This window comes from Spinacia oleracea, chromosome 4 (assembly GCF_020520425.1).
Source record: "Spinacia oleracea cultivar Varoflay chromosome 4, BTI_SOV_V1, whole genome shotgun sequence".
Taxonomy (NCBI): domain Eukaryota; kingdom Viridiplantae; phylum Streptophyta; class Magnoliopsida; order Caryophyllales; family Amaranthaceae; genus Spinacia; species Spinacia oleracea.
The window spans coordinates 163306803-163333049 of NC_079490.1; the positions used below are offsets into that span (position 1 = coordinate 163306803).

The window sequence follows — 26247 nt, forward strand, 5'->3', positions numbered from 1 at the left end:
TTTCTGAATACTATCTCTGAATCGCTTTACTGTTTCTCCCCTACCAGGAAAGGGTGTCCTGCCAAAATTTGGAAGGAGATCATTTGTGGTTGATGAGAACCGCCGTGCAACTTATAATATATCAAATCAGCCCGAAGATAGGCCTGAGTCAGTATTTACAACGTTTGAAGACGACAAGAAGCAGCTAATTCCCGTATGTAATCATTAAAATGATCTATTCTCTAGTTTTATTATAATATGCCGTTAAATTAATACTTCCACCGATGCTCAGGTTGGGTTGTCTGGGGAATTGTCCTACGCCCGTAGTTTGGCTCGGTATGCTGCTAATCTTGGGCCTGTAGCTTGGAGAATCGCCTCCAAGAGAATTGAACAGGTTCTTCCTCCCGGCTTCAAACATGGTCGTGGATGGATTGGTGAATATGAGCCACTTCCTACAGCGGTGCTAGTTGTTGAACGTCGAACAGATCCCTTTGCTTCAAGGTTACACAATGTTGCTCAAATAATAAAGGATGACAAAAAGGACCCCATTGTTTCAAGAACACATGATGTTGTTGATTCTAGAAAGGTTGATAAACATTTGGAGGGGCGACCTCAGGCTAATGTAAGCCTGGTTAATCAACCTAGTCCTAATGGAAAGTTGGCCACCATATTTTGTTCTGAAGAAGGAGCTAAACCACCTGCCTCTACTGTTTATGTCTCTCAACATCAGAATCCATTTTCCAGAGGTTTTCAACATGTGAGTTTCAAGGATGCTGAAACATCCTGTCCATCTACAAACAGTCAGCCTGAGAAAGTTATTTTCCAGCAGCAAATCCGATATCCGAGGGACGCAATTTGTCCTGAAAATATGGGTGCAAAGAGAGTGGAACCGAATTCTCCATCGACATCTGATCAGAAAAGAAATTATGTTCCTCAAAAACAAATCCCTCATGGTATGGAAATAGGTAAAAGGAGGGTAGAAACCAATTTTCAGCCCACATCTGTCCAGAAAATAGATAGTGTTCCACAGAGACAACCTGCTCATTCAATTGAAATGTCGGCATCCAAACCAAGTGAATCCTTACCCAAGGGTAAAAATTTTCTGCAGTCTCTGCCTTTCAAGCAGCCTGATACAAATGGAAGTGCTCCTGATGGTTTATCTAATGGGAAAGCAGTCAACACTTTTGTAGGTAGTAATAGAGTAGTCAGTTCATCCCCTCAAGGTTTAATATCACAGCAGCAGTTAGCTGGAGCAGCACTACCCTTCCCCCAGAAACAGTCACAGGATCAGGGTCTTAGTGACCCAGTCCTGGTTATGAAGATGATGACAGAGAAAGCTCAAAGGCAACAGAATAAGTCAGTTCATGCTCATAATCCTGCACAAGCTCAAAGGCAACAGAATGGGTCAGTTCATGCTCATAATCCTGCACAAGCTAGGCCATCTGTTCCATCACCAAGAGGAGACACTGCAGGTAATGCTGCAGCAGCTGCTGCTAGTGCTTGGATGTCTGTTGGCTCTGTAGGATTTAGACCAACTTCTCAAAACTCGGCAACAAATAGATGTTAGATTTCTTCAGATTCGTTGTATAATGCAACACGAATGTTCTATCCTCAGGCAATGCAACCTCATATTGAATATCCGGTCTTAGGTATGATGCACCACAGTCAGTCAGAAAAGGTGGGTCTTCCCTTCCAATCCTTCGCATCGTATCCTGTTAATACTGGGAATGAAGCACGGGCCCCGAGCAGACCAATGGTGTTTCCTCCTCAGTTGGTTACTAATGACTTGTCTAGATTTCAAGTGCAAACTCCTTGGCGAGGTCTTAGTCCGCAAACACAGCAGAAACATAAACAAGATACACTTCCTCCGGATTTGAATGTTGCTTTTCAGTCATCAGTTGACTCTCAACAACCAGACCTTGCTTTGCATCTTTAGATCACACTTTTTTATGCTGAATCTGAGAATCATGTTAGGGATAAAGAAAAGTTGATCCAGATTCCAGATAGTTAATTTCCATCATGAAGAGGATCATGCTGTTGGATTATGTTTGTTTCGTCAGCCGAGTTGCTGAGAAAGATAAGTTGATGCTGGAAAGAAACAATTCTGCGGCTTGATGTCTCTTTGATTTCTTGTAAACTCTGCGGTTTACTGGCACAGGAAAACCAAATCTAGGTAACATAATTGAGTTTTAACTGGTTGTGGAGGTGATTGATGATGATGCATGGTATTCTTCTTGAACGAAATTAATTAACTTGAGCGGGCGGATAATCATACAAATCTTAGGTAGGTAATTAGGTGGTATAAGTTTTCTGGATGGCTGGCACAGGCTTGAAGTACTATATCCTAGTAGAAGTTGCTTATTCATTGTAATTAGTGTGAGCAGACTGCAGAGGAGGCTGTGTGTAATTACTGGGTTATTTGCCTCTTTGCCCTTATGATGCTGTTTGTTGATTTGGCACACACCTTTTAGCATTCCATGTACATTCATTCAAGTTTAGAGTTCTCCAGAAATCGAGAGGATTATGTTTCATTCTGTAAACCATGCTCAATTTCAATACTACTTGGTGGCTGATTTATTCATTATTGACATTTTGTGTAGTAGCAATGTGAGCATTATCAAAGTCATCTTTTGGTACTTTGATCATGAGCCATTCATTGATGAATGGACTAATCTTTTTCTGTCCAGCTTGAAGGCTTTGTTCTGTTCGACTTATTTCAGACAAAATAAGTGCAGTTAAGTTCAGATAATATAAGTTCGAAAAAATAAGTGTTTTTCAGACATTTTTACGCACAAATAAGTTTTTTTTTCTGATAAAATAGTTGCAGTTAAGTGGCCGAGGTTGCAAAAACCACAGCAGACCCGGAACACACAAGAGCCATGGCCGTGTGAGATAGCATGATATTCATGATCCACCAGTAATGCTGCCATTGAAGATCTCAATAGTATCATGCTGACGAACATTGTGCCACTGGAAAGTCTCTTTCTCCTCCATCACATTATGCTTGTAGATGAAGAAATAGCCTTCAGATGGAAGCTTAAACTTCCTATCCTGTTGCTGCAGCTTCTCCAGTTCATTTCTTAGCGCCTGTTTTTGCACATTTCCAGCACTAATATCAGGTTTTCAGAACCGAGACTACTGCTAAATAAAAGTTTAATCTTTATTGTTGGAAGTAAAGCCGGAAAAAAGGGGTCATCCGACCGGGCGCGAGTGTAAAACTGGGAAGTTTCTGTCGCACTTGCGCCCGACCGGGTGAATTTTGTGAAGTTTTGGTGAGTTGAACTCGCGCCCGATTGGGCGAAGGCCAAAAGTCACGATTTTGCGGCTTTGCTTTGCTTTGCTTCCTTTGGATTCCTTTTGTAACAGCCTTATTATTTAGTACTTTCTCCGATTTTTAATACTCGCAACGTTTGTGTATTTTACACTATTCACATATTTTATTGACTATTGTTGGTAATTTATAGGTAAGATAAAACATAATCATGTATAATCTTGTTAGACCCGTCTCAATTTGTAGTTTCAAAATATTAACTTTTTATAATTTTTGCTTAAAGAGAATTAAAAATATTAATGATCAAAGTTGTGCATAGGAATGCATGAAAGTAACCAACGTTGCAAGTATTAAAAATCGGAGGAAGTACGTTTTAAGGACGTTTAATCCTCCTGATTTTGATTAGTTTAAGTGGTTTAAGTTCTCCTTTATTTAACTCTTCATGATCAAGGGTTAATTGTGATGATTATAGTCATGGGATTCTTTTGAGTCTCTTGACTTCCTTGGACAATTTTATCTCCTCCACTAATCCTATGTATATTCTTCATTTCTGATTTTTTGATGAGTTAACTGGTGGTTAATTATTATCCTTGCATAAGGATATCACAAAACTTTCCATATTTCATAAATTAATTCTCTTGATGGTCATTGATCTCTTTTGATCTTTTAATTATATATTCTTCTATAGGAAAACCAATATGTGATGAACATATACACTTCTTGATTATCTCTTCCTCTCCATTTTTTTTTTTTTGGCCTAAGTTCTAGTAATTCGATCTCACACCCAAAAGTGTCATTGTGTGTGTTGAGAGTTGTGTAAACCATAGGAAATGAATCGGTGATACAATTGTGCACCCCGATTACACCAAAATCTCGTTTACTATGTTCACCACATATTGGAAAACCAATATGTGATGAACACATACACTTCTTGATTATCTTTTCCTCTCCTTTTCTTTCTCTTTTTTTGGGCATAAGTTCAACTAAATCGATCTCACACCCAACAGTACCATTATGTGTGTTGAGAGTTGTGTGAAACATAAGAAACGAATCGGTGATACAATTGTGCACCCCGATTACACCAAAATCTCGTTTTCAAGGCAGTGATTTGGTTACCAGACTTACCACGACATAACGATTTACTAAACTCTTTCTTATTTTTGTTCTAGTATTTTGACTCGAAAACCCTAATTATAGGACATTTATAACTTACCTGCACTTTTTCCATGGGGTTAACTTCCAACATGAACTTCTTAGTTCCACACTTTGGTAGCACAATCACTTGCAACTTCTTGGAACTGGTTGTCAACATTGTGTTTTTCATGCCAGAACTAGGCTTAGGAGCTGAGCTTTGCTTAAGCAAGACATCGATCTCACACCCATCTTTTATCTCATATTCGCGTAAATGTCTGTTATCCTTCAACTCTATACTCTTACTCAAGAACAGTGCTTGCTGATGTGCAGGGAAACCTATAACAACCATACATTTTCACAAACCTTAATATTTCCTTGGAAAAAGTAAAAATTTTAGCACCATCAATAATGACAAGTTTAAAATTTATTTGTTTTGACACCGGCAAAAGAAACTAGCTAAAAACAGTTAAAAAACAATAATCCTTCTTTCCTGCATTTGTTGGCGATGACATGAGCTTTATCTAGAGAGGATTAATATCTTCCAAATGTTGCATATCTCAATAACATCCAAACAATTAATGTCAAAATAATAAACGGGAAACAGAGTAACACCAACGTATTAACTGTCTATGACAATAAGATCATAAAGGATTTCTCCACAAAAAATAACAAATAAAATCATAATAAAGCGAAGGCTATTTTTGTTTTTTTGGTAATGTCACTAATGTGTCAAGATTAGAGCTGTCAAAACAGGTCATCGGGTCGGGTTTGGGTCGGGTCATTTCGGGTTTCGGGTCATGATCAGGCCGGGTCGTGTCGAGTTAATATTTCATTCGGGTTGAGTTCGGGTTCGGTCGGGTCGATTTCAGGTCGGGTCATATTGGGTTTTTTCCTATCCCGGGTTCAGGTCGGGTTCGAGTCGGGTCACATTTCGGTCAGGTTTGATTTCGGGTTAGGGTCTTATCGGGTCGGGTTTAAGTCGATTTGTAGCAGATAATTTCGGGTTCGGGTCTTATCGAGTCGGGTTTAAGTCGGTTTGCAACACAGTTATTTTCGGGTTCGGATCTTAGTTTGGATCGGATAATAACCAGATCAAATAGAATTCAGATCGGGTCACTCTCAGGGACGGGTCAAACTCGGGTCTGATAATTAACCTATACATTTTAAGGATTTTATATTCTAAAAATTTTTGTTTAACTTATTTTAGAGTTAAATTTTTCAATATTTAGCAATAAATAATTAAAATAGATATATCAATGAAGTTAATATTTGGTCGTGTCATTGATAACTCGGGTAAATCGAGTAGCGGGTTCTCACAGGTCGGGTCTATAGCAGGTTTCATCGAGTTACAATCGGTTTCGGGTTGACATCGGGTCGGGTATCAAATCGGGTTCGGGTCATTGTTCGGTCGGGTCAGTTCGGTTATCGGTCATTTTCGGGTCGGATGTCGGGTTCGGGTTCGGGTGTTACAACATCGGGTTAAAATCGGTTATTGGTTTTTTCGGGTCGGGTACAGGTCGGTTTTCGGGTTACCTGTTTTACCGTAATTTCGGGTCATGGTCGGTTACGGGTTCGGTCAGTTCAGGTCGGGTTTTCGGGTCGGGTCAGTTTTTGACAGCTCTAGTCAAGATATGATAACAAGACATTAATCAAAACTACTACTGTATGCCCGTGCAAATGCGCGCGCCTTGGTTCCTAATTTTTTTTCTTCAAAACACAAGAAAAATTCTCTACTTTTGCTACTCATATGGTCAAATTTTTTGACCTAATTAATTAATTTGGTAGTTTGATATTATAAAACATTATCTTGATGGATCTCATTTTGAAGATATTCTGGTCAAAGAATGACCGTGTAAAATGCAAAAGTGTACAGGGATGGACTATACAGTCTATACTATGTACGGAGTAATGTACTCCATACGACTGTACTAGTACGGAGTATAACACTATGCATAAGTCATAACAGGTTACTCCTTCCGTCCCTTTATACTCGACCTATTTTGGCTTTTTACATTATTCAAACCTATTTTATTTCTATTATATGAAAACAAATGTTAGTATATAATATATGGTTGGATTCATCTTAATATATATTTTTAAAATATAATATTTTATAAATTTTTATAATATGTAGTTAAAGAAATTGGTGATCAAAGTTGTGCATTAGCAAGTGTGTCCGGTCAAAACATGTCAGAGTATTAAGGGACTGAGGGAGTAGTAGGTAATTACTAATTACCTAGTGTCGTATCAAGTATCAATAAAATAAAATAAAAAAATTATTAATTTAAGGGGAAAAAAAAGAAAAGAAATGCGAAAAAAAAAAAAAAACCTTCAATCTGGTAGAGTTTCTTCTTGAGGTGCTCAACAGAATCATTGAGGTCAACATCAATGCCGAGTTTCTGGGCAGAAGCAGACGATTTGGGAGACGGCAGTCTAAGAATAATCCGGGTTTTCTTAACCGGGTGAGAAAATATTTGAAGCAACAATGGATCTTCATGATTACCAGGAAGTTGTTGTTGTTGTTGTTGTTGTTGTTGTTGTAATTTGAGTTTTTCAGGGGATTTTGGTTTATTATTATTATTATTATTATTATTATCTTCATGAATGGGTGCAACAATGAGACGAACATAAGAATTATGAAGAAGAACACAAGATTCAACATCACCAGAATCTTCAAGAATCTTGCCATTATAAACAAGGGTTTGTTTAGAAATTGGTATTTTTTTGTATTTCTCAATCTTTTCTTTGACCTCTAAAACTGTGTCAAAGTAGCCTATTTCCATGGTGAATTTCTCTCCTTTTTGTGTCTCAAATTTCAAATCCATGGTTTTTTTTTGTTTTTGTTGGAGAAGAAGAATAAAATGCAGTAACTGACTGAGTATGGAGTGGGTTTCGCATTCCGCAATTTATATCGATTATTACTCCGCGTTTGTTTGTTGGTTGGATTCTTCCTTGTTTTTTTGAGGATCCTTTTGTTTTGGTTGAGTGAATCTATCCATTTAACCTTTTTGAAATTTAATGCATAGCCAAACAATACTCTGGTCATCTGTTGTATAGGTCACAAACTAGTGATTATTCGGGTTATTTTTTAGTGTAAGTCGTAAGAATCGGGGTTTGGTTCTCTCTGAAACCGCCAAAGACAAAAGGGAAAACAAAAGGAAAAATAAAAGAGAAACTTTTGTGTAAGACCGTCTGACGGTAAGACCGCCTTGTTGGCAGCCATGTTGGCAGCCCCGTTGGCAGCCATGTTGGCGCATGTGTGACATCATGCTGACGTCAGCATATATATATTTTTTTTAAAAAAATTTCCAAATTTTTTTTTCCAAATTTTTTTTTTCAAAAAAATTTTTTATTTTTTTTCAGGCTTAACTAATTGGACTTCAGACTTAACTAATGGGATTTCAAGCTTAACTAATTGGATTTCAGGCTTAAATTATTATTTTTCCGAAAACAAAATTTTGAATTTTTTTTATTCGAAAATTAAAATTTTCAATTTTTTGGTACTAACTAAACTAGTGTAAAACATAACTAAAAGTAATAAAATCATCACTAATTGAATAACAAAATAGTTAAACTTATGAGTCGAATAGTTATTATTTTAAAACAAACTTATTATTAACTAAAACTCATAAAATCTTAACTAATCGATTATATTGCTTAACTAATTGATTATGTTGCTTAACTAATTGGTTTCAGTGCTTAACTAATTGATTTCGTTGCATAACTAATTGTTTTCATTGCATAACTAATTAAATTTCAGGCTTAACTAATTGATTTCATTGCTTAACTAATTGGTTACAATGCGTAACTAATTGGTTACAATGCGTAACTAATTTGTTACATTGCTTAACTAATTAGATTGCTTAATTAATTGAAATTCGTTGTCTGAAACTCAGGATTACGTAAATAAAACTTTAAAAATCTTAACTAGAACTCCTGAAATCATAACTAAAACTCGAAAAATCTTAACTAATACTTATAAAGTGTTAACTAAAACTCATAAAATCTTAACTTAAACTCATAAAGTCTAAAATATAACTCATAACTCGTAACTAAAACCAATAAAATTTTAACTAAAACCCTAAATTAAGACTCAAAAGTACGTAACTAAACCTAAAAAATCTTCACTAAAACCTAAAAAATCTTGACTAAAACGTAAAAAATCGTAACTAAAACATTGAAAATCTTAACTAAAGCTCTGAAATTATTTTCATGAAATTCGAAAATACGTAACTAAAACTCAAAAAATCTTAACTAAAACCACGAAAATCGTAACTAAAACTAGGAAATGTTAACTAAAACTCAAAAAATCACTAAATATAACAAAAATATAATTAAACTAAAAATTGACTTGAATGCAAACAGATATAAATAAAAAAAATTATTTATTAACTAAACCGAAATTATTCATTACTAAAACAAAATTGACCAAAACTATTGCATAGTGATCATTAACTAATTCCTAGAGTGAAGCAACGATCTTGCAATCAACTGCTCCATTATGAACTATCGGAACCCCATCTTCTTCGGATAAATCGTCGATCACTTCAACCATCTCCTACGCAATCAGTTGCTCCATCAACTGAACTATTGGAACCAATTCTTCTCCAGATAAGTCGTCGATCACTTCAGTCACCAGTCGCAGCATTGCGAAGAGCCAACAACAGCCTCGTTTCTTCGCAGACACCAAGCAGACCTGTACAACAGACCTGTACAACAAAAACTAATCGAATTCAATCTAATTGACATAAAAACCTAATTAAATTCAATCTAATTGACATAAAACCTAATTAAATTCAATCTAATTGACATAAAAACCTAATCGAATTCAATCTAATTGACATAAAAACCTAATCGAATTCAAACCGAAAAACCTAATCGAAATCATCACCAGATCAGGCCAAACTAGCATCAACAGATCGGGGTGAATAGATCTCCGACAAGTCAATCGACGAATCAAAAGTAGGTCCAACAACAAAATCGGCAACCGAACCTAGCTTCAACCATCAAAATCGACAACAATAAAAAAACGAATTACATACCTTGAAGATTTAGTTAGAGCGAGAGAGAAGCCGGAAATTTATAGGTTGCCGAAGGAGATTAGATTTCCGACAACCTTCGATGGCGACGGCGGCAACGTCGGATTCTCCTTACTCTCTTTCCTTCGCCACTCTGGTTCTCGCTTCCCCATCCCGCCGGCCACCAGGATCTGCCGCTGCATAACACCGCAATCGACTTCGCTGGTCGCCGTCGCCTCATTCACGTCCGCAACCACCACCACGAGCCACACAATAAACCACTAGATCTCGTTTCACCACTGCGCGCCTCCTTGCACGGTGCCAGTAGCTCGTAGCCGCTCACCGCCATTGCATCCCCTTCGTGGACCACCTCTTGGTGGTGGTGGCCATGGAATTAGTTTTGAGTTTCGAGGAGAGAGAAAGAGGGCAGGTGTTTTGAGGAGAGATAGAGACACAAAGAGTTTTGAGGAGAGAGAGAGAAACCGAGGGTTGTGAGGAGAGAGAAATTAGAATTGGTATTATATATTTTCAGAAAATAAAATTAAAACAAAGTTGATATTATGCTGACATCAGTAATGACATGGCAATAAGGTGACAACAAGACGGTCTTTCCTGTAAGACCGCCTTTTTTAAAAGTTTGTAAAAATAAAAAGTCATATCAGAAAATCTCCCCCTTCCCAAATAGAGGCAACTATTCGTCCTTAGGTTTAATTTATCAGAAAATCGCCGTCTCGATCGCAATTTCCATCGAATACGCGCTTCCGATTTCAGGTTTGATCGAATTCGCGCTTCCAATTTTGTGGTCTTAATCGTCGTCTCCATCGTGGTGTTGTTCGGTATTTATCGAATTCGCAGGCTTCAATTTTGGGTACTTTCTGATTTTTGGTGGGTGTTCTTAATTTTTTTTTGTTATTTAATACTTGATTTTCAAGATTTCTATGAATGGTTGTAATCTAGATTTTTTTTTTTTTTTTTTTTTTTTTTTTTTTTTTTTTTAGTTTTTTCTCCCTCGGAAGATAGGGTTTCCTCCTTGAAAGAAAGCAGTATCTCCGTCAAGAACGCAACTTCTCCGCCTCTGAACGCAATCGGTCCGGTGGTATGACTGACGACTTGGCGCTAAAGTGCTCCACTTTAAGGCTAGGTGATGAAGAAGGTGGTTTGATCGATCTGAGAGGCATTGAGAATGATGAAGAAGATGAGAAACTGGGGTTATTACTTGTGGGGCGGCTCCTCACAGAACGGTCGTACAATATGGAAGCATTTAAGAGGACGATGATGAAGGTTTGGGCACCATCTAACAACATGCTTATTAGGGTTCTTGGCCCTAATCTCTTTGCTTTTCAATTTTTTCATTGGAGGGATAAGGAAAAAGTTATGAATGGAAGACCTTGGTGTTGGGAGAACAATCTACTGGTGTTGAGAGAGGTGGACGGGAATGAGCAACCTGAAAATATCACAATCAACCTCTCACCTTTTTGGGTTAGGGTATGTAAATTGCCGTTTAATTGTCGATCAAATGGCTATGTTAAAGCACTAACAGCAGACCTAGGTGACTTCATGGAGATAGAGGATGATATTTTAGGGCTTGAAAGGTATCGACGCATTCGAGTTATGTTGGATATTAGTAGACCATTGAGGCGATACCAATGGATGAATGATAGAAGCGGCAATGAAGTTAAAGTTGAATACAAATATGAGAGACTACCTTACTTTTGCCTCGCATGTGGCATTATTGGCCACTCTGAGAGGGATTGTGTTAACGTAGCAGATGAAGATAAAAAGAAGAAGCTAGGATGGGAATTAAGTCTAAGAGCTTCGCCGAGAAAGGGGCACATGAGAGAGTCCGAGGAACTTGCTCAAATTACAGCGACCAGGAGGCAACTCTTTGTCTCTAAGGAGGTTGGGAGCTCTATTGTTGCACCAATATTGTTGGAGACCGATGTGTCGAAGGGAGTAGATACGACAATTGATGCAGGGAAGCAGGTTCGGGTGATAGGAGATGGGTCTGTACAGGTGGGGGAAACATTAGAAGAGATAGAAAAGGTGAGTCTAGGTGGATTGGTAGGAGGACTGAAATTAGGAGATAAGGGAGGAATTGTTAGAAAAGCAAGCATTTATAAAGAGGGCATGGTACAACGTGAAATAGAAAAGGGGGATGTAGGGGGGTCAAGCCACGAGGTGGCTGTGCGAGTAACTGATGTAGCAGCTAATAATGAGAAAATGGATAATAATTTGACTTCCTTACCTACTTCATTTAATGTGGGTTTGGCACCACAAGTCAGAAGTGGAAAGTACAAGAAGATTAGAAGAGAGGGAGTGGATGCAGGGTGTAGGGTTTCTGAAGTGGAGGAGGAGTTTAGATGTGGAAAACGGAAGGATTGTATGGACATTGATAGCATGGAGGATGATGGCAAACGATCAAAATCGGTAAGTCTTGACGGGCTTGTCAAAGTAGCGGCGGTTGGTGCTCCCCAACCCCGCGAATATCAATGAAAATTTTAAGTTGGAACTGCCAAGGGCTTGGCAACTCTTGGACAGTTAATGCTCTCCGGGACTGGTGTTGGAGAGAGAGGCCAAATATCGTCTTTCTGATGGAGACGATGATCGATGCTGGCAGACTAGAAAGGATACGTAATATATGTGGCTTTGTCAAGGGTGTTTGTTTAAGCAGTGATGGTAGATCGGGAGGGATGGGTTTTTGGTGGCGTGATATTAATGTGGCTACAGGTACCTATTCGGCTCACCATTTTATAGCTGACATTCTGGATCAAAATAATTCACTTGCATGGAGGGCGGTTGGTATCTATGGATGGCCAGAACAGGAAAATAAACATTTGACGTGGACAATGATGGAGAGAATAAAAGCTAGCAGCTCAGTTCCATGTGTAATGTTTGGCGACTTTAATGAAATTTTGAGTCACTCGGAAAAGGATGGTGGCCCCCCTCGTTGTGAACGTGTTATGGATGCATTTCGGGGTGCTATTGATGGATGCGGGCTACGTGACCTGGGATACAAAGGCAGTATTTTTACATGGAAAAGGGGTACCAACCCCACAACGTATGTACGGGAGAGACTTGACAGGTTCTTAGCGGATGTTGAGTGGTGTTCTGCGTTCCCGAACTATAGTGTTAGACACTTTGTCAGATACAGATCAGACCACGCTCCTATTCTCCTGTCGACCTCTAACTATTATGAAAGGGGGCGAAACGAGAGGCTTTTTCGGTTCGAGGCATTATGGTTGTCGAAACCAGAATGCTGTGAGGTGATTGCGCATGCATGGTCCGGTAGTGCGGGGGAGGGGGCGGCTAGCCGAATTGCGAGGTGTGCTGAGAGTCTGTCGGAGTGGGCAGCCAGTAGCTTTGGTAATATAAAGAAAAAGATCAAAGAAACTGAAAGGAAGCTGAGAGTGGCACAAGCTCAGTCCCCAGACTCGGCGATGATCAGTTTGTGTAATATGCTGTCAGGTGAGTTGGATGAGTTACATAAACAGGAAGAATCATATTGGTATGCACGGGCCCGGGCAAATGAACTTCGAGATGGAGATAAAAACACAGGTTTTTTCCATCAAAAGGCGAGCCAACGGAAGCATTACAACACGATATCGGGCCTGCTTGATGAGGGTGATGTTTGGCGTTCTAGGAGGGAGGACGTGGAGGAATTAGTGGCATCCTACTTTGGCACTTTGTTCACTTCAGAGGCTCCATATGATTTTGAGCATGCAATGTCAGGTATGGATACATTGGTAACACAGGAAATGAATGTTGGGCTTGACACTGAGCCGACCGACGAGGAAATCAAAGCGGCATTATTTCAAATGCACCCCAACAAAGCTCCGGGGCCGGATGGTATGCATGCTTTGTTTTTTCAGAAATTTTTGCATATAGTAGGGGGCGATATTATCATGTTTGTGAAGCAGTGGTGGAGAGGATTAATTGATCTTAATGAGGTAAATAAAACTTGTGTGGTCTTGATTCCAAAATGTGAGAACCCAAAACGTATTACGGAATTTAGACCCATAAGTTGTTGTAATGTCCTCTATAAAATTGTTTCGAAGACAATGGCTAACAAATTAAAGCCTTTGCTAGGTGACATCATCTCGGTTAATCAGAGCGCTTTTGTGCCGAAAAGATTGATCACTGACAATGCGCTTATTGCTTTCGAAATTTTTCATGCCATGAAAAGGAGAGGTGAAGGGAAAGATGGGTCGGTTGCGTTGAAACTTGACATGAAAAAAGCTTATGATAGGGTTGAGTGGTTATTTTTAGAGAAAGTGATGTATAGACTGGGGTTCAGTGATAATTGGGTTCGTCGGATCATGGACTGCCTTTCCAGTGTATCGTTTGCGTTCAAAATTAACGGACGGATTTCAGGGTCCGTCACACCGTCAAGAGGTCTTAGACAAGGTGATCCTATCTCTCCATATTTATTTCTCATTGTTGCTGATGCTTTTTCAACTTTAATTGCTAAAGCTGCTCGTGAGAAATTAATTCATGGGGTGAAAATCTGTAATGGTGCTCCGAGGGTGTCACATTTATTTTTTGCCGATGATAGTATATTGTTTGCAAAAGCAACTGTTAGAGAATGCTCAGTGATAGCTGATATTATCAGCAAATATGAGAGAGCATCTGGTCAAAGTGTCAATCTTGATAAAACAGACGTTGTTTTTAGCAAATGTGTGGAGGACAATCGGCGACAAGAAATTGTGACTACATTGGGAGTAAAGGAGGTGGAGAGGCACGAAAAGTATTTGGGGTTGCCTACAATTATTGGTAGATCGAAGAAGGTCATATTCGCATCAATTAAGGAGAGAATTTGGAAAAAGTTACAAGGTTGGAAGGAGAAACTATTGTCTAGACCCGGGAAGGAGGTTTTAATCAAAGCGGTAGCCCAAGCCATTCCTACATATATGATGAGCATTTTTAAAATTCCAGATGAGTTGTTAGATGAAATTCACTCCATTATTGCTAGCTTCTGGTGGGGATCAAATGGCACGGCCCGGAAAATGCATTGGTACTCTTGGGAATCACTATGCAAACCAAAGGCTATGGGAGGTATGGGATTTAGGGACCTTAAAGTGTTTAATCAAGCCCTCCTTGCAAAGCAAATGTGGCGCCTACAGTCAGACACCTCGTCTTTTCTTCATACTGTTTTGAAGGCCCGGTATTTCAAGCATGATTCAGTGCTAGATGCTCGTAGAGGCTTCGATCCGAGCTACTCATGGCGTAGTCTGTGGGGGTCTAAGTCCCTACTTCTGGAGGGTCTTAAGTGGAGGGTAGGGAATGGTGCAAGTATCAATGTATGGGAGGATGGATGGATACCAGGAAAGTCGACGGCCCCGGAGCCTAGATCATTGGAAGCTACTGGAAATATTGCTACTGTGGCAGATTGCATAGACCATAATTATAGGGTATGGGATGAGCGCATTGTCAAGGAAAATTTCTCCGATAATGATTGTAAGTTAATACTCCAAACTCCGCTCTCTATTTTTCCGACGATTGATCAAATGTACTGGAGTCCTACAAAAGATGGAGTGTATACAGTAAAGTCTGGCTATTGGGTTAGGATTTTGGGAAGGCAACAAGCTGAAAGCAATGACAATATTGATCTGTGGCGTCTAGTGTGGGGTTTAGGCGGTCCTCCAAAATTATCTCACTTTGTGTGGCAAGCTTGTAAGGGAGGTATGGCTGTTAAGGAGGTTCTTTTTAAGCGTCATATTGCTCAAGATGAACTATGTCCCTGCTGTGGCGTGGAGGTTGAGTCCATAAATCACGCCTTACTCGAATGTGATACGGTGAAGGTGGCGTGGGAGACTAGTAAGTATGCAGACCTGGTAGAGGCGGCACCCACGGGTTCTTTTGCTTCTAAACTGCAATGGTGGGCGAGTAAGACCGGGGCAAATGAGGTGAGAGAAATTATGGCTATAGCATGGGCAATATGGTTTTGTCGTAACAAATATGTACATGAGAAGGAGACAATGAATGTACAAATAAAGGCTGCTAGTTTCCTTAAGCTAGTTGAGGATTATCGTACATATGCTAAACAAGTTTTTCACTCCTCTCCAAGCAATGTAACACATACATTGTCAGCTTCGCAGTGGAAGTGTCCGCCTAGTGGTCTTGTGAAAGTGAACATTGATGCGCATGTGGTTGAGGGGTCTTATGTGGGACTGGGTGCAGTGATTAGAGATGTGCATGGGAAAATAATTATGGCAGCAGCAAGGAGACTTGATATAACCTGGGATGCGTCTATAGCAGAAGCGGCAGCAGCTCGTTTTGGTCTACAAATTGCCCAACGTTTTGGCTACAATAGCGTATGGCTCGAAGGTGATGCTATCAATGTAGTAAAGGCGGTCGAGAATGCAAGTGATGGTTTCTCTCCAATATTCCTGATTTATGATGACATTAGTAGGTTGTCAAAGTCTTTTGATAATTTTATATTTTCTCATGTAAGGAGGGTCGGGAATACAGTCGCTCATCTGGTGGCAAGATGGGATACGAAGGGTTATCCTGAACTCGTTTGTATGGAACCGCTCCCCCAAAGTATCATAGCTTTGGGAATATTGTTGACCCTAAAGTTTTGATGATGACAAAGCAAACTCCTGACAATTGGTTAAGTTATGTTGCATAATAGGTTCCGAGATCCTTGAAGGGATAATGCTAAGTTAAGGAGATCCTGAGTTGGATAAATAAGCAAACGTGGAATATAAGCAAGTAATTGATCCATGTCAGACACTACATTGAAGAAATAATCATTAAGCAAGGCGAGATCCTTAGGCGAGTTCCTAAGGCGAGATCCTCATATATTATGTGGATCCTCGATGTTCCAGAGAAGGAACAAATTGGGAAGACTTCGAGTGAAGCTTCTAAAGGTGCAACATGAAGACTACAACATATGAGTTTATGTTTAGGATTTATGTAAGTATTTAATATTGTTTATACGTAATTTGGAACGAAAGGAACCTAAGTATTTTGGTACGTTTTAAATTGAAATATATTAACTGTAATTATAAAAGAGTTTTAAGTTGGAAAATCTTTGTTAATAAATAAAATGAATTTAATTAATAAATGTAAACATAGGATTCTGTTTTCATTCTCCTTGTTTCTCAAGCAAAAGATTTTCCATGATCCTTAAAACTCTCCCACGTATTTCTGTTTAAACGTGCATTTAGTGTTTTGATTTGGTCTCCCTGTTTCTCTCCAACTATGCCCATGTTACTGAGCAGTAACTGTTAGTGGGTAGTTGAGGAGAACATGGGTACCCAACCTTAGGTAAAACTCTCCTATAAAAGGAGAAGAGTTTTGGCTTTTCAAAACACAACTGATTTCTACAAAATCTATCTTAAAGAGCTTAAACGTTTTAAAAGAATCAGTTGGCAAAATAGAGTGTTCCTTGAGTTCCTTATTACTATAAGCTTTATTACGTACTAGAATCTATCTATCATATTGTATTTTGGGTTTAAGGATTGAGTGATCCTTGAGTGACTTAGAGTTAAGTCAAAGAGAGAAAGATTGACTTAGAGTTAAGTCAAAGAGAAACAGAGCGACTTAGAGTTAAGTCAAAGAGAAAAGGAGCGACTTAGAGTTAAGTCAGAGAGAGAAAGAGGAGCACAGTAATCGAAGGGGATTGCTGTGGGGAACTCGTGTTCGAGAGGAACTCGAGTTAAAGAGTGTATTTGTAATAGAGTTATTGCATTAATACAAAAGAGTAGTGAGGTTCTTCTTGATTAGGGTCAAGAAGGTTCCTCCGTTTTATATCTTTCTTCGCTCATTGTTCTCAGTCTCTTTATTGTTTAAATTCCGCAAGAAACTTACTCAAGTTCCCAAGAAACAATTCACCCCCCCTCTTGTCAAGTGTTCCTACTGAACTATCAGAGTGTGTGTTTTGGTTTGGTATGGTTGCTGAGTGTGAGCCTGTATGTTTGGTTTGCAACTGCTATTTCAAGATTTTAGGTTGATGTATGTATGTTGTTCCTTCTCTTTGCTTGTGGTTTTCTTCTGTTTCTTAAATGAGATATTTCAAAGATGGCCTTAAGTCAAAGATGAAGATATCGTCTAATGACAACTGATAAATGAACTTGAAACATTGGGGATGCTCTAGGAAGATTAGTAGCATATTTACTATTTAGTGTATTTTCAGATGGATTTAGTTTCTAAGATGCAATATGCATACTTTTTCTTACTGACTTATTGGTGGGTTTGAGGCAAAGACAATGGTAAATATCCCTACTATAGGCACTTGTGTTTGTATCAAGCACCACACCCTTAGGTTATTCACTGTTGCCAACATAACATACATTTTCTACTCACAGTTTATGATGCAAAGCATAACACCAACATCTCCAATATGCTGTATGAATTTATTGTTTCAATTGGTACGAAAGTGATATTAGCAAAAGAATGGTTGAGTTGTTTAGTTTTCCTGTTCTTGAAGCGTCCTTCTCTTCTGTCATATCCCCTACATGTGCAGTATGCTGCTCGTTCATGCAATGATGCATAGATTTCAATATCTTGGTCTTTTATGCAATTCCTTGTTGTCATAAAGTATTCAAGGAACTGCTTTTACCTGTTTAGTTTAAATTTAGAGTTATGTGGCTTATATATCTTCTCCTTTGGCTTTGTATTATCTGCCAACTTTGATATCTTTTGTGAACAGGTAGCTGCGATGGGTTCAATAGCATTTTCAATGGATCTGGTTTGAATCATTCAGTTGCTGGACAAGAAGCAAGATTTTCAGTTTATCTGAAAGATGCTTATCAGTCTCCCAGTCCAGTAGAGATTAGAATGCTTCAAGTACAAGTTGCATGTGTAGAAGAATCATATATGGTATTGCCTACAGTTTATCCTCTTGAGGAATCAAATGGTATGGCTATCTGAATGATCTTGCAAATTTTATCTTTTTTTTCTCTTGCTTTTGGACTAACCAGGGGGCATTAACTTTGTCCTGAACAAAAACCCGCAACCATTGCCCCTAACATGAGCCTGAACAAATGTTATATATGTAATTTTGACCATGTTCTGCCATCCAATCTGTTTCCCAGAAACACATTGCTAATATTTTTTGACTTACTTACCCAACAACAAAGAAGTTGTAACCATTCCAAAAGCATGCATCTGTAACCCATATTTGGAAAGACTAGTACAGTGGCATATTGCAAGAACACTTTTAGTATTTGTAAATAAAAGAAACAGGGATAGAGAACAGTCACTAGAAATGAACTCCTTTGAGTCCTTTCTTAAGGCCTACAACATGTATTCCACTGAGTCATTGCTTTTATTTTGAATTGAGTATAATTTGTGGGTTCTTGTTAAAAAAATTATGTGCGATTTCTTGTTAAAAACTCTGAGTCCGAGTAACACAATTTATGATTTTGGCTCTTGAGTGCACTCTGTTTTTTGATGTTAAATTTATTTATACAGGATACCTCACTAGAAGAGCTTGGTTGTTGTATTTATGTACTTGAACTAATTAATATATTTGAGTTTATGATTGGCCTTCGTAGATTTTTTTTTAATACTGGCATGGTTTCCTCAAGGCATTCTGGAATTCAGATTACATGGTGGGCACTATCATGTCAGTACTTCTTCTAGATAACCCTCCCTGTTGTTCTTAGTCCTACCTACTGTGGTGGAGGGTTCTTTATCACTACTGAGTCCTACATGCTGTTTTGTTTTTGCCTTTGGTTCCATTCTGATGTTTTTCTTTATTATTGTCTTTCCTATTCTGAAATTATTTTCATTTTAAGTTTTGATATGATTCTGAAACTTTTTTTAGTTTGTCTTTGCTATTCTGAAACTTGTTTGATTACGTGGTGGGCATTATCTCCTTGTTTCTGCTGGCAGTCACAAAACCTTCAATAGCTAAGTTAAGGATATCTCCGGCCATAAGAAAATGCAAAACACAGGCTTATTTTATATGCATTGGAATCTTTTAGTGAGTCTGACTGCCATGTTATATTGCAGATTTGCAGGATGATGATTGAAAGTAGCTCTGCTTTAGCATAATTTTCTATCATTGAGTATGTTCTAACTATCGATGCGTATGTTCTAATTATCGTTGCGTATGTTTTAAAGGTTTATATATTTGTTCTGAACCTCTCTCTATGGTTTCGTTGTAAATTTTGGCAGGTTTACATTCTTTTGACCTTATTGATTGAATCATAGTGAGGAAACAAATATAAATTTCAGGTGAGATGACACAATAATGTGCAGTACTAGTATTTTATAAGTGGCGATCGTGTTGTATGGTGAATAATTAAATACAAGTGGTAATGTTGCTTGTATTAGTTGTATATATGTTGTATACGTTGAAGTGATTTCTTTGTTTTTGTCTGCAACTTTTCTATTTTAGCTCAAATGCAGAATCTTGGCTTCTTAACATAAATACATAGTACTACATAGACAACAACAACTCAATCTTAAACTGATATTGTTAAGTCTAGTAACTTCTTTTTGGTATCCTTTTTCTAGTCCCAGTATCTGACTATTGTTTTCTTAGCTTGCATATAGTAGGTAGCTGCAAAGTAATCTTTGTGGTCAACTGTGTTCTAAAGATATATCTCCCGTCCAATTCTTCTATAAGTTGCGTTCTCTTATTCTATTCAATGTGGCAATACAGATGAATATGCAACGATTAATTAGTTGCTACTTGAATACTCTAGTGGTGTCAAAAGTCATCGCTTTTCGATATGCTAGAAGAAAGAGCATATCTTTTTGATGAGCAGACTCTGTCTTCGTCAACACCTGAAACTGGAATGACTTTTGCTGTCAAGAAGCTTGAACTTAAAGGTTTCCCGGGCAACGAAGAGTGGTTGGTACGAATCACATTGTACTTGTGTTTCACACTTCTTAGCTATCCTGCAAGTTTCCGTACGGCTTATTTGATGTAGACAAAATTAAACTACGGTACGTCATCCTAATCTGGTGAAACTAATTGGATACTGCCTTGATGGTGAATACCGATTTTTAGTATCTGATTTTTTGCCCAAGGGAAATCTAGAATATCGTTTGTTCGGATGTATGTAGCTTAATTCTAGTGATAGTGGATCTTATACCATTAATATTTATAGTTATGCTTACACTCATAAAGTTTTCGTTGTACTTAACTTTAGGGGTGGGCTCTCAGGACTCAGGTGCTGTCATGGGAGACCCGGATGATGTTTGAGCATGATGTTTATTTAATTTATTGCTAGCTAAAAGCCTAAAATTATATATATAGATTTCTCTTTCATTAGATGGATCTAATTTTCTAATTTTCAAATTGGATTTTCTTTAGTCCTTGTAACACTGGTTATCTTATTTATAGATCTCGCTACTAGCTGCTGTTGAACTGGCTAACAAGGCAGAAGGGGCTCATAAGGAAGAGGTGGATTCCCGGTCTGTTTTTATAGGCAATGTATACACTATAATATACTTTTAATACTTTTGATATGTTGATTATGTTAATAGTCTTTATTTTGATGCAATTGAATTTGGTTGTGTGATTTTGTAACTACTCTTTGTTTGGATGCAATTCAATCAAGAACGACATCCTATGACATTTTTAGTACTCCTATTAATTTTAGAAGCGTTTTTTCTGCTTTGTTCTTATCTCCCTTAGCTAGGGATGTGAGTCAAATGACAAAGTTAGTGTCCTTTTACTCACAAGTCATAAATAATTACGGATTATTTAATTTGTATCTTACAAGAACATTTGCGGGCCTGGTTAATTGCTTGAGGTTCAGTAGGCTTGAGCTGTTGGTATTTTTCTAGTTTTGTAGTCTGTGGGTTGCAGTGATTCGGTTGGTCAGGTTAGCAACAGGTTATAGGAAGCAGGTTTTAGGTTTTGTGCAGGTGCTTTGTTGGCTCAGTTTGTTTGTCTATGTTTGATGGCTTGGTTGATCTGATAGTGATATATGGTGTTGCTGTTTGTTTTGTGTTTCAGCTAGAATGCTGATTGTCAGTTTTAGGCTTGGTTGAAGTTGTAACTACACAGCGTGACCTGATCTAATCTGGCTCTGCTAATTTTGGATGAGAATCATGCAGACGTAAGGGAAACCAATTGAAGATGAAAAGATAGAAGACATTTAGTTTTGGATTATACATTTTAGTTTTGGATATGATCATTTGATTTTATTTTGAACATAATAATGTAATTTTCATAGATCGTACATCCAATACTATTATTTTAATTTGTTAATTTGTTAGGGAGCGGGTGTGCTCCCTTCCTTTAGTTGTTTCCTTGTTTGGAACTTATTTTGTGTACGTACTATCTTTTGGTAATAAAATTGCTATTTTACCAAAAAAAATTATAAATTTATTATTTATAATAATAATAATAATAATAATAATATTATTATTATTATTTATGAACCAATTTTGTAATATTTGTTAAATTATTATATTTAATGAAAAGCATTACTTTGTAAGTGTTACAATAGATATTAAAAAGTGTTAAATATGTAATGTTACCGAAGAATAGAAAAGTGTTCCTAAATAATGAACAAGGTGTTACGTTATATGATGAAAAGTGATACCTACGATTCAATAAAGTGTTACTGTAAATCAAAAGATGATACAAAAAAGTGATATTAATGGTTAAAAAGTGTTACCTAAGATATTACGAGTAACACTTTTAAAGTGCTACATTAGGAATGGAAAAGTGTTACATAAAATTATTTTTGGTAACACTAGTAAAAGTGTTATCATATGTTATTAAAAGTGTTACCTAATAGAATAGGTAGCACGAGCAGATGTATCACCCATAAAGTGTTACCTATTATCTATGGGAACACTTTACCCCCTTTATGTAACAATTTTTCGGTGTTACCTAAAGTTAATTATGTACTAGTGATATTTCCGATATATTATTTATCGTTTCGTATACGACGAATCACCGTCGTACGATACGATTTATTCGTCTCGCCTAGCTTACGAATATTCGCGATACGATATACGATTCCGATGCAAGGTCGTATCGTATAATACGTTTCCAACTTAAATCCCGAAAAGCTATTAAATGAATTTCCGATTCATTTAATCCGGTGATCTGTTACGTGTCATTGGTGTGACCTTGTAGGTTCAGTCAAGAGTAAGTTGTGAGTTCAATATCCATTAGAACTCACTGATCGGAAGCATTGCTCCAGCTAGCTGTTCCGATCTCTTGATCTCACTGAATTAATTGTTTGCAATTAATCTGAACCTTGGTATTAGACTTAATGAACCTTGGGTGAAGGACATATTTCCTTCACTAGATGACCACTATGAAGCCATTCGTGCACAACTGTTAGCAAGATCGTCGTTGCCAGGCCTCGACGAGGCGTACCAGACGGTTATGAATACCGAGACCATGCGCGCCAAGGCAACGAGAGGTCCGAAGAGTGTATGGCTTTCAAAGTCGAGACTAAGGCTCGGTCGAGGTCGGGAGATGCGAGTGACAGATTTTGTGGTCATTACAACCGTGAGGGTCATGAGGAAGAAACTTGTTATCAGCTGATTGGATTTCCCGAATGGTGGGATGAAAAGAAACGAGGTGGAAGAGGGCCTGGTCGAGGAGGCAGGCCGTCGGTTAGAGGAGGCAGAGGAACTCGTGGGGCAGCGTCGTCGACTAGTGGTGTCGGTCGTGCCAATGCCGTGAGCAATGCCACAGGAGGGGCGACAGACACTGTGACGAGTGGAGGCGTATCGCAGGGAGCAGTGACGACAACCAATCATGAGCTTGTTGGTGTGACGAAGGAGCAAGTCCAGCAAATTGTTGACATCTTGTCACGACCACCAAACAAGTTGCAAGGTAATCTTGATTTACGATGGATTGTTGACAGTGGGGCCTCACGTCATGTGACGGGTGATATTTCAATTCTGAGAAATATCAAAACATCAAGAAATCAACAGGTTGTGTTACCAGACGGTCAACCTGCAAATTCAAATCAATATGGTTCGGTGGTCTTGGAGGATGGTTTCGTGCCCGATAACGTTCTATTTGTGCCTAAATTGAACTGCAATTTAATTTCTGTAACTCAATTAAGTGACGAATTACATTGTGCTGCTCAATTTACTAACAAAATGTGTGTTCTTCAGAACTGCTCGACGAGGATGGTGATTGGCGTGGGTGATCGACAGGAGGGACTATAGTTTTTCCGTGGGGCTCCGAGGGTTCGTGTGCTAGCAGTGGAGTGTGTGGTCGACTTGTGGCATCAACGTATGGGGCTACCGTCGGAAAAAGTGTTGCAGTTACTTCCTCCTGTGAGTCATAAGATTAGGAAGAATAAAAACATTTGTGATGTATGCCCGCGGGCGAAACAATATAGGGAGAGTTTTCCAAATAGTGATAATCGTGCAAGTCGCCCACTCGACCTTGTTCATCTTGATTTAAGGGGGCCTTACAAAACACCCTCGTCGAGTGGGGCGAAGTATTTTCTTACCATTGTGGATGATTATTCTAGGGGTGTGTGGATTTATTTATTGTGCAATAAAATGGAAGTTGAATCGTCGTTTCTTAATTTTGTTGCCATGATTAAATGTCAGTTTAATCGATCCCTGAGAGTTGTTCGCAGTGACAATGGTATTGAGTTTAATTGTTTGCAAGGTTATTTCCTTAAAAATGGGATTCTGTTTGAGTCGTCGTGTGTTGGGACACCTCAACAGAATGGGAGACTCGAGAGGAAGCACCAACATATTTTGAATGTTGGGAGAGCGTTACGGTTTCAAGGGAATCTTCCTATAAAATTTTTGGGGGAATGTATTATGGCTGCTTGTCACTTGATCAATCTTACACCTACACCGGTCCTTGACAATAAAACCCTTATGAGATGTTATTTGGAAAACAACCACCGTATGTGTCTATCTGGGTATTTGGGTGTCTGTGCTATGCGTTGTACTATATATACGTGTGTGATTAATGAGAATGATACGAGATTACACAATATTTGACACTAACCAACGACGCTTCTGTGAAGGTCGTCGACCAACGACGACTAATTTCTTAAATTAGATCTGGACCATTGATTAATTTTAATTAAATCTAGACCATTCAGTTAATTTTACTCTTTTAATGACTTGTTTGCCTACCGTTTAAAACAAATAATTTAACTAGTTTATAATTAATATTAAATGCCTCATGTTTTATTATTTAATATCTAGTCCTAGAAACGTGTAATCATCATCAACCACCATTAACTCATCATCATCTTCAGCCACCATCATCATCCCCAATCATGATCTTCAATCATCTTTAAAAAAAAAAAATTGTCCTATCTACGATAATCTTTACAAAAATTATCCATCATCATGTTCAATCATCTTAAAGAGAAAAAAAAAAATCATCCATATGTTTGTTAATTATGCTTAGTTGGCGGTTCTTCAAATTCTCCATTGATATTGTTTGACGCATTTAATTATTCCATTAACGTTGTTTGAAGAACTCATCTAATTTATAATGACTTTTAATTTAAAAAGATATAATTTTAATAAGAATAATTATTAAATTTATTTCAATTTAAAAAACGATATTTTTTCTTTTTTTAAAAGAAAACAGAAATTTTTAATAAAAAATAATATATCATTCATTTAATAAATGAGGTACTCTTAATAAAAAAAATGTAATTTTAGTGAAACATAAAGTCAATTATTTTAATTAGAAAAAAATGTAGATGATAAAAAATATTTACAAAAACGTATTATCAAAAAAAAAAAAAAAGAAACAACGGTAAGATTTTTTTTGGGAGCAAAAAGATATTTAAGCAAATCCTAAGAATTATAAAAGAATCCTACCGTATAAGTAACAATAACTATAAATTAAGCAAATTACCATTTTATTATCCTAAATATATTTTCATTTTTTTTCTGAAAATATCTTCTTTTATTCTTTGTATATTGTCAAAACTTAAAACTAAAATTAAGGTATCTAAATATTACAGTTGTAGCTTTATAATTTATATTATTTTCTGAAAGAATTATTTCCTATAATTTGTCATAACTGTACAACTTCTTTTTTTTAGGGAATAGTTAGAGCATCTTTAATGGTAAGCAAATTGGTAAGTTGCTTTCATTTGCCATGTCAGATTTTCAAGCTACTATTTTTTTCATGTGTGTTTTGCTCCAATGGTTAGCAAGTTGCTTGAATTTTTTTAACCATATTTTAATTTTATTTTTATGACTAAATTCACAAGTTTATCAAATAAAATAATTGTTTTACGTTCTTTTTTATCCCAAGCTAATTAGCTTTGTAGAGCTAATTTGCTTAACTTGGCTAATTGCTCATATGTATTCCAATGGTTGGCTAGTAGCTAAAAATTTTATGAAAATTGCAAGCTAGTCCCTACATGTAACCATTGGAGATGCTCTTAGTACATCTTAGTGCAACGCCAATGGTTTCTTGTAGGGACTTGCTTGCAAATATTATAAATGTTAAGCTAGTAGCTAAACCATTGGTGCACATGTCCTAAATTAGCTTTGTTAGGCAAATTAGCTTTGTAGAGCTAATTAGCTTGAAAAATATGGCAGAAACAAAATAATGTTTTACATGTACAAAATAATAAGTGGCAACTAGCCAACCATTGGAGTAAAAAATAGCTAGGAATTGTGTAGCTTAAAAAGTTGATATGGCATCACAAGCTATAATATGATTTAGCCAACCATTGGAGTTGCTCTTAGTATTTTTTTGGAAAATTTGGTAATATTAATCCAACCTTTGGCCGATTTTCTTTTATTAAGTCCACCTACGACATATTTTTTAATAATCCCACCTTTACTACCCAACGACTTTTATTGGGCCTAACAGGTAATAAACTTGTTGTAGACGGTAATATGTCTCTACGTGGAAGTACCCTCTCTCGATATATTCAGTCATTATCATCAATTCATCACCATCTC

At 37.5% G+C, this 26247-nt stretch overlaps 3 protein-coding genes across 3 annotated transcripts in view; 2 read left to right on the plus strand and 1 right to left on the minus strand.

The window, feature by feature from the left end:
• The window catches only part of LOC110776081 (uncharacterized), a 64254-nt gene extending 62557 nt beyond the window's left edge, over positions 1-1697 (plus strand). Inside the window, 2 exon segments of the mRNA XM_056842559.1 lie at positions 48-193; positions 272-1697. Coding sequence (XP_056698537.1) covers positions 48-193; positions 272-1546 — 1421 coding nt within the window. The 3' untranslated portion in view covers positions 1547-1697.
• Positions 1698-1977: 280 nt separating this feature from the next.
• Positions 1978-7420, minus strand: LOC110776086 (ubiquitin domain-containing protein 7SL RNA2-like). The gene is made up of 3 exons (XM_021980651.2): positions 6714-7420; positions 4464-4720; positions 1978-3066 (listed from the first exon to the last, which is right to left on the minus strand). Exons 1-3 carry the CDS (start codon positions 7207-7209, stop codon positions 2884-2886), a joined length of 936 nt encoding a protein of 311 aa, XP_021836343.1. The 5' UTR covers positions 7210-7420; the 3' UTR covers positions 1978-2883.
• Positions 7421-11891: 4471 nt separating this feature from the next.
• LOC110776087 (uncharacterized) lies at positions 11892-19382 on the plus strand. Its single transcript, XM_021980652.2, has 3 exons — positions 11892-15921; positions 18056-18262; positions 19363-19382. The coding sequence occupies exons 1-3, from the start codon at positions 11892-11894 to the stop codon at positions 19380-19382; spliced, it is 4257 nt and encodes a 1418-aa protein (XP_021836344.2).
• Positions 19383-26247: the final 6865 nt, after the last annotated feature.